At 49.1% G+C, this 8916-nt stretch overlaps 1 protein-coding gene across 1 annotated transcript in view; it reads left to right on the top strand.

The window, feature by feature from the left end:
* Positions 1-8916, top strand: part of FUBP3 (far upstream element (FUSE) binding protein 3) — a 67902-nt gene that overhangs the window by 32992 nt on the left and 25994 nt on the right. Inside the window, exon 3 of the mRNA XM_010856949.1 lies at positions 8423-8456. Coding sequence (XP_010855251.1) covers positions 8423-8456 — 34 coding nt within the window. The remainder of the gene's footprint in view (positions 1-8422; positions 8457-8916) is intronic.

The raw sequence follows: 8916 nt of genomic DNA, 5'->3' as shown, positions 1-8916 counted from the left end.
CAGCAATATGTGAACCGTGAACTTCCTGATGGTCAAGCTGGTTTTAGAAAAGGCAGAGGAACCAGAGATCAAATTGCCAACATCTGTTGGATCATGGAAAAAGCAAGAGAGTTCCAGAAAAACATCTATTTCTGCTTTATTGACTATGCCAAAGCCTTTGACTGTGTGGATTACAATAAACTGTGGAAAATTCTGCAAGAGATGGAAATACCAGACCACCTGATCTGCCTCTTGAGAAATTTGTATGCAGGTCAGGAAGCAACAGTTAGAACTGGACATGGAACAACAGACTGGTTCCAAATAGGAAAAAGGTACGTCAAGGCTGTATATTGTCACCCTGTTTATTTAACTTCTATGCGGAGTACATCATGAGAAACGCTGGACTGGAAGAAACACAAGCCAGAATCAAGATTGCCGGGAGAAATATCAATCACCTCAGATATGCAGATGACACCACCCTTATGGCAGAAAGTGAAGAGGAACTCAAAAGCCTCTTGATGAAAGTGAAAGCGAAGAGTGAAAAAGTTGGCTTAAAGCTCAACATTCAGAAAACGAAGATCATGACATCTGGTCCCATCACTTCATGGGAAATAGATGGGGAAACAGTGGAAACAGTGTCAGACTTTATTTTTCTGGGCTCCAAAATCACTGCAGATGGTGACCGCAGCCATGAAATTAAAAGACGCTTACTCCTTGGAATGAAAGTTATGACCAACCTAGATAGCATATTCAAAAGCAGAGACATTCCTTTGCCAACAAAGGTTCGTCTAGTCAAGGCTATGGTTTTTCCTGTGGTCATGCATGGATGTGAAAGTTGGACTGTGAAGAAGGCTGAGCGCCGAAGAATTGATGCTTCTGAACTGGGGTGTTGGAGAAGACTCTTGAGAGTCCCTTGGACTGCAAGGAGATCCAAGCAGTCCATTTTGAAGGAGATCAGCCCTGGGATTTCTTTGGAAGGAATGATGCTGAGGCTGAAACTCCTCACGCCTCATGCGAAGAGCTGACGCATTGGAAAAGACTCTGATGCTGGGAGGGATTGGGGGCAGGAGGCGAAGGGGATGACAGAGGATGAGATGGCTGGATGGCATCACTGACTCGATGGACGTGAGTCTGGGTGAACTCCGGGAGTTGGTGATGGACAGGGAGGCCTGGAGTGCTGCGATTGATGGGGTCGCAAAGAGTCGGGCACGACTGGGCGACTGATCTGCTCTGCTCTGAGGCACTGAGGGAGAGCTGGCATCTGGGTCCTGCCCCAGGCTGTTGTCAGTTCTCCCCTGACAGGGCTGAGGTCACTGGGCCAGTTCTGTCCTCGTGAATAAATATGTGGATAAATAGAGCCCATCATGGAAAGAGATGCTCATGTTTATCAGACAGCGTTCTAAGGATCACAGTCTCACTATTTGTGAGGTAAAAGCTTAGAAAAGCAGAGATGACCAACAGGCAGGAATCCTGGCACTTTTTTCTTAGCCATAAAGATTTCCCGGGACTTTGCAGTTTTTTTGTTTGTTTGGTTTGGCTCGGAAATTTTTTGACAGAAGTTCAGCAGATCGCTTCAGCAGTGTGAACTTGCTAACTTTCCTGTGGAGCCGGGTTCTTTGACCTTTAGGAGGTTAAAGTGCAGTCCCCTAGAGGTTTTTTGGAGGTGTTACTTGGGTCTGTTTAAAAGTACTGCAACTGATAAGTCAACCAGAAAGAACTTTAGCTTAGGGCTAATTCAGGACTCTGGGATATGCAAGCTCATGTATGAACGGGAAGATTTTCAACAGTGCTAGGCAGTGAAACAGAAAGAAAGATTTGTTCCCGATGCGGAAAGCAATCTGGGGTCCTTGTGTTCCAAGGCAGTTTGGAAGTGTCCGTCAGACTGCCGGTTTAGGAGCCACTTGGAACCCAAGAGCTTCATGCCCAGCTTCCAGGGCTGGCCTCGGTCCGTGGCCTGGGAAGCGCAGCACTCTGCTGTCCTCCAGCTTCAGGTCAGGTCCTTTAAACTCTGAACATCTTCTGTCGTGGCACCCACGCTTTCTCACGGTCTTTGAGGTGTGCCTACCGATTTGGGAAGGGCCCCGCAGGTCTCCATGTGACAGCGTTCCCATCTAGTACCTTCTTCAGGCTTCCGTTGGACTCACAGAACCAGTTCCATCTCTGGTCTAAGAGTCATGGCCGCTTCTGGTAACTGGGGGCCCAGCCCTCCCAAACGTGACCACCACCTCCTGCCCTCTAGGCTGGCTCCCCCGTTCTGTGCTCTGGCCGCCTCCTCACAGGTCTTCTCTTTGCCTAGCTGACTCCTCAGTCTTGGAGCGGCCGTGGCTTCCTCCTAGAGTCCTGTCTTCCTCCTCTTCTATGATTCTGTCCAGTGTCCCACTCCGGCGCCGCCTCACCTCTTTGGTTCCCCCAGCCCTCCTGGTCACCCCGCCCCATTCTCACACGCCTGCCTCGGGAGGGGGTCAGAGACAGCGCTCCGCCCTCACCTTTGCCCTCAACTTTGACAGCAGGTCGCCTGTCCTCTTCCTGGGGCTCATCCTGTATGCATTCTTTAGGAGGCAGAGACTGTCGCCTCCTGCTCCTTCCAGATTCCGCTTGCCATGGTCAGAGAGATGGTTTCTTGATTTCCCTGGCTCGCTCCTGCAGTGAGTAAACGCTCCATGTCCAAGTTCTCCCTCTGCGCATCCTGTGATGAGCATGTAGGAAATTTTGTGAAGAGTAAGCTCCAAATTTAAGAGAAGAGAACTAGGTAAGTGATTTAGAAGTACAGATTTCAGTTTAATCTACATCAGAAGTTGGCAAACTTTTTCTCAGGTTTGTAGGCCATAGGGTCTCTGCCCCACTCACTGAGCTCTGCCATTGGCACTCGGAAGCACTTGGACCGCTCCTAAACAAGTGAGCGGGACCGTGTCCCCTAACTGGTTGTTTACAAGAATGGGAAGCCGGCCCTCCTCCGGCCAGCCTTGTCGAATAATTAACTCCAACACTTGCTTAATCCTCAGTTAGGAAGGGGTGCGGGGGATCCCCCTCCCTAGTTTCCTTAAACCTCCCTGTCTCAGATTCCCCTATCCGACTCCTGACTGCCAGAGAAAGCAGGTGATTGCTGGCATTTCTGTGGAGCTGTTGACAGATGGACGAGACACCCCTCCCACTGTCTCCTCCGTGTTTCCAGGGGCAACGAGAGCATCTTACCCAGGTTTTTACACTGGGAGAGATTTAGGTCCTCACGTCCCTGTGAGCTTTTTAGTTGAATCAAAAAGACCACACTGTCCCTGTCTCTTCTGTGAAGAGTGGCACCAGAATTAGAACCTGGGGTAAGTAAAGAGCTGTTCCCGCCATTGCAAGGGGCGGGGCTGGGGGGGTGTCACACTAGAGATTTTGAAAATATGCCTTTGGTAGGTAAACCTCTGGTACTTTTGTAAGACCATTTTAGATTGACCACCATTTCTGTTCCTCGTGTGGTATGAAGGAAGGAGAGTTTTTAGGTGCGCTGCCAAATGAATCATTTACGGGAAGATTGGAAGGGGTGTGTGTGTGTGGTCCTTTCCAAGTTTCATTTCAGCACTGGTGGCATAAGGCAAGGAGAAGGAGGAAAAAACAGTGAGGAGGAAAGATTGTTTGAGGTCCCAGGCTTTTCAGAGAGAGAAGAGGGCTGAGAGGTGCCTGTGCTTGGGACTGGTGAGGGCCGGTTCTTGCAGCCGCCTGGCTGGTGTGTGTAGACCCCTGCCCCTGCTCCTCAGGGTGGAGCCGTCTACTTTGCACAGACAGGAACATGTACCTCGGAGCTGCTGCTATTTTCCCCACGTCAGGGGGGTCATAGTGGGTGCTGCAGGTGTGAAGCGCGGAGACTAAAACTTGGTTCCTAAGAGTCGCAGGGGAAGAAATCGGGTGTTAAGTAGTAGTCTTCAGGCCGAGGTGTGTGACGTCTGCCCGGGGTGGATGGGCTCACGGATCCTCCTCCAGCTCTTGCACCTCTGTGCACCCTCTGCCCTTAAACGGATGGGTCTCTGAGAATCGTGTCTGCTGGGGACTCCACGTGGGACCTTCCCCTTTCCACACCCTTTCTAACAGCACCCTTCTTTACTTTGTGGTGGCTCATCACCAGGAGAGGCAAAGTCCTCAAACACCTCAAAAGGGGTGAGTCTGTGGGCCTTCCCTGGCGGTCCAGTGTTTAAGAATCCACCTGCCAGTGCAAGGGACGTGGATTCCATGTTTCCATCAGAACTAGTCATTGCACACTTACTAAAACATGTGTGTAACTGTGTTAATAAAAAGTTTATTAAATACATATCCCAAATATGTATACATATATGGTCCCTTCTGTTTTCTATTTCATTTTTTAATAAAGTTGGTTGTGCCCCCCTAAACTGGTTTCATTACTACTGGATGAAATGGAAATAAGCCATAGTGCTGTAAATAAGCATCGCACACTTATTTTTCCTCTTAATTTTTCTCCAGAGAGCCCTGGCGGGGCACTGGCTCTGGGGAGGGGCGCAGGCGCACACCTCACACCTCTGTGCCCTGGAGACGAGGGTAGCGGCCGCTCGTCGTGCGCCGTCTGCTGTCCTCACCAGACTCTCAGCTGGTGTGTTTATGGCTGTGTGGGCCTTCGTTGTTGTGCTCGGGCTGTCTGGCTGCAGAGAGCAGGGGCTCGTCTCCAGTGGCCGTGCCCGCGCGTCCCGTTGTGGTGGCGTTTCTTGTGGCTCGCGGGCTCTAGAGCTCGGGCTCAGTAGTCCTGGCACACAGGCTTAGTTGCCCCAAGGCACGTGAAATCTTCCTGGATCAGGGATCAAACCTATGTCAGCCGCATTAGCAGGCAGATTCTTAACCGCTGAACCACCAGGGAAGGTGGAACTCTAAACTTCTTGAAGGCAAATATGACCTTGCTCACCATTTTGTGCCCAGGACCCAGTGTGGCACCCAACACCCGAAAGGTGGTACAGGGGTCACCTGGGCATAGGCATTCACTCACCTGTGCCCTTTGCTGAGGCACCTCCATCAGTCAGATGAGACTGGTGGTAACAGCCTCTGCCTCCCAGGGCACTTGTAGGACTGAATGGGCTTGTATCCGTGAGGCACCTAGAGAAGCACCCTCGGAGACTAGTGCTGGGCCTTTCCCATCACGGGGCATATTCAGCTGCAGCTGAGAGTGATATTATTGAGATAAACTGGATGTACACTCACTTTTAAAAAAAATAATAATTTGCCAAATTAGTAGCAGGTTACTTGCTTAGGGACTCTCAGCTGAATTTAGCCTGTCAGTGTGTTGTGGGCCCTGGGGCATGAGCTGCTGCATTAGAACACAGGAAGCCTTTGTGTTGTCCTTGGGAGAAGAGCTTTTTAAAGCTGCTTTGAAAACTGCAGAAGTGGCCGCAGCTAACTGCTGGTGTGGCTGACACTGGTCAGAGTCGCGGAGTCGGGAATCCAAGCCCGGGCGCAGGATTGCATTCTGAGGCTGAAGAGGAAGGTTTGGTTGATTTATCTTGCCAGTCACTGCAGCACTGTGGGCATGTCCTCCCTGACCTGCCCTCTCACCCGCCCCGGGTCCGCTGCTCTGCGTGTGTGTTTTCGGTGTTACAAGCGATGCCGGGCACTGGGCCCCTAGGGCTATTTTGAGGTGGGGCTTGGGGATCTAACCATTAAGATTGTGTGTACTGTAAAGCCGGGTGTATTCCCCAGTGGTATTTTGTTAGCATTTTTATGGAGCGGGTCGGGGGTGGGGGGTGAATGGAGACTATTTTTCCTCCTCTCTAAGGTGAAAGTCCAGTGCCTTATTTTTTTCAAAGATCATGACTGAAGTTGGCGGCGGATGACTCTCCAGAAAGGAGTTCTCGTATTGTTTTTTCTCATGGATGCTTCTCTGGGAAGCTTATCTTTGCATTGCCCAGATGGCCTCCCACTGTACAGCGTGCAGGATAAGTGAGAGCCGCACCTGTGTGTGTGCCTGCACACATGTGCCAGGAAGTCTGGAGGCCAGGTGAACCGTGGTTGACCAGCATGTGCCATTAAGAGGAAGTAGGACTGATTTTATTCAGCATTTTTCCTTTTTTTACAGTAAAATGACTATAATTGTTAAATCGAGCTTGTTCGACGTCCCAATATGCCTCCCTCGTCTGACCCTGTTCATCCTGAAGATGAAGAAAAGCCCCCCCGTTTGTTTGCCATATGAGTGTGGCCAGTGTCCCTTATCTAACTGCTGGCTTTTATTTTTAGGCACCAAATGGGAATGTTTCAGAAGGGAGTGAAACTTTAAATCACACTTTTTCCTCCTTGAGCTCTGGCATTTGCGTGGAGGAGAGAGATGATCCATACTGTTAAATAAGAATTCAGCAACTTAAAGGGTTGGGTGTGGATGTGAATTTGATTTCACTCTTCAGTGGGGGGCTCCCAGCAGCCCGTCTGTTGGTGGGATGACAGTGTGTGCCCTCGTATTTTCCATCTCTCTAAGCACCTCCACTTGTCGCCAGAGCAGTTTGCTGTCAGAAATGATACGGTGTGCGTGACACCCGTGACAGGTACTTTGCCAACAAAAAGGAATTTCCTTTTTTTGATGAGAACAAAATTTCAAATGGCTTTTGACCAGGAGCCCTCCGAACGTCCTCGTGAATCTCATGAAGTCCTCTGTGGCAGTGTCACCCTCACTGTGCTGCCGCTTTTCTAGCTGAAGTGTCGGGAGACCATCAGCCTTGTGACATCTCTCACCAGATAGCGCGGCAGACCCTGAGCCAAGGTCCGGCCACGTGGCCCCAAGCAGGGACTAGTCCCCATTCTTCAGTGTTTGCATCATTTCAAGACATTTCAGTTTCTTTGTTCTCACTGGTTACTTTACCCCTAAGAGAAGGAGTTCCGACTGTGAGCAGGGATGCTGAGCATGACCCTTAAATAGGAACAGGTGACCAGACTCAGCGGCACTGTGTCTTGGACCTTCTCCTCCCGTGTGTTGTCTTCCCGCCTGCTGCCTTTGCTGTGGGTGATCCTCTCTCACAGCGTCCAGGGCCTGAGTGGGTGACGAGGACTCCTCTCGAGCTGGTGCTTGTCCGCTTTTCACACGGAATGGGAATCGTGGACGCGGCCTGTGCGGAGTGAGGGCATTTGTCATATTCAGACTGGAAGCACAAAAAGAAAATGTTTAAGAGTCGATAAAAAACAATGCTGTTATCTCTGAGATAAGGAGGGTAATAGTATATAAGGTCAGTGTTTTGGCTGTAGACCATTATTGTGCCATTGATCAAGGAGAAATATGGTATTGACTCAGTAGCTTTGTGTACTTTTTTGCTGTGTGTTTCTCCAGGCTTTCTCCTCTCCTTTTAAAACATCATGATCTGGTTTCTTTTCCTTGATTGTTTTATGACCAGCTCCTCTGCGGTCCGAGAATGACAGAGTTAAGTTCAAGCAGAAAGAAGAGCTGTTGGAGCCCTAGATTTCAGATGTCAGACGTGTCCCTCTTTGTTCTGAGGCTGATGTGATTGATTCTTCCCCACTTAGCGTGTATCTGTCCTTCTTAAAACTTTGCCGGGAGACATAGTTTTGAATGCTCTTGTTAGCATTTTGTAAGATTCATTCAGTTCCTTGTGATGCACTTGGGATTTATACTTTTTCATTGTCTGTTGACTGTGTTTCCTGGGCTGCATTTTCCAAAGAGAAATACCGCAGATTCATTTTTTGCTGATGGCTGGTGGAGACACTCATCAGTAGCTGAAAGAGGAGAAATGAACAAAAAGCATAGCTGAAGTGGCGTTGCAGGAGTGTAACTGCAGACTTGGTTTTCATAATTAGAGCCTGTTGGGCATTGTCGTCTCTGTGAAATGGGCTTGAAAGACAGTTGCTGACTCCTAGTGTCCGTGGCGTCCAGACTGCGAGGGTGGCTCACCGAAGAGGCCCGAGAAGGGAGGAGGCCAGCTCCTCATTCCTCTCCTTGAGATGCTTATGCTCTTGGGAGGGTAGGCAGCGTCGGGGGTGATGCCCCGTGGCGTGGCCAGCAGGAACATATGTGCACGTTCTTAGCGACTGCAGCTGCCACGGAGCAGTCCTTAACAATGCTTCTGAACTAGGAGGTTAAATCTTCTCATTTGTTTTAAAAAGGGAAAGAAGGGACCTGGCCATCTTTACATTGAGTGTGGATCCCAAGCGGGAGGGAGGTAGGAGGTGAGAGGGATTTAGCAAGCAGGATTTTCTCCCAGGCTGCTCAGCATGTGGACACACAGATCAATTTCTTATCCTGCGTTCAGCTGGACACTGGGTTAGAGACTGTTGATCACGACATCCCCTCCTGTTTCATATCATGTAACGCATTCATTTCAGCCACTGAGCCTAAATTACTGTTTGCTTTCTTTCTGCCGTTCTTTTTTTTCCCCCTCTGAAATGGTAAGAAGTCGTGTAAGGATGAAGTTAGTTTATCCGTGCTAATGCTTTGATTTTTCTTTTCTCTTTCTCTTTGCCACAGTAGGTAACCAGTTAGGGGCCTTGGTACATCAAAGGTAAGCAGTGGGTTATGTTTTATTATTTATTGATCATTTCTAATTGTTTATTGATCCACCATCTGTACTAGAGTGTTAGAAAGTCAGAGGTTGAGAGTGTGAAAAACCATGGGCTAGATTTCTTTTTAAGACTCAACTTTTTTTGTAGCCCTTTCCAAGACAGTGTAAGCTGAAGGGATAAACTGATACTTGGTATTAAAAATCAACCATTATTGTAAAACTGAACTTAAAAGACTTCTGGGATGTTGGAGCTGTTCTTTCTGCCCACATATGTTGAATTTAAAAGTAGAGAATGTGAAAATTGTCCTCCTGATTTGATGGTTTTCCCCGTGTTCTGTGAATCATTCACCTCTTTGCTTGAAAAAAGCCATGCTAAAGAAGTGTGACTTGACTAGGCTTTCCCAAGATGAAGCTCATGTTGCTCCGGGAGTCAGGGCCCAGGATGTGGGAGCCTGGGTGC

The sequence above is a fragment of the Bison bison genome, unplaced genomic scaffold (genome assembly GCF_000754665.1).
Source record: "Bison bison bison isolate TAMUID 2011002044 unplaced genomic scaffold, Bison_UMD1.0 scf7180017864375, whole genome shotgun sequence".
In the NCBI taxonomy this organism is placed as follows: Eukaryota; Metazoa; Chordata; class Mammalia; order Artiodactyla; family Bovidae; genus Bison; species Bison bison.
This window is presented reverse-complemented; position numbering and strand designations above follow the sequence as displayed.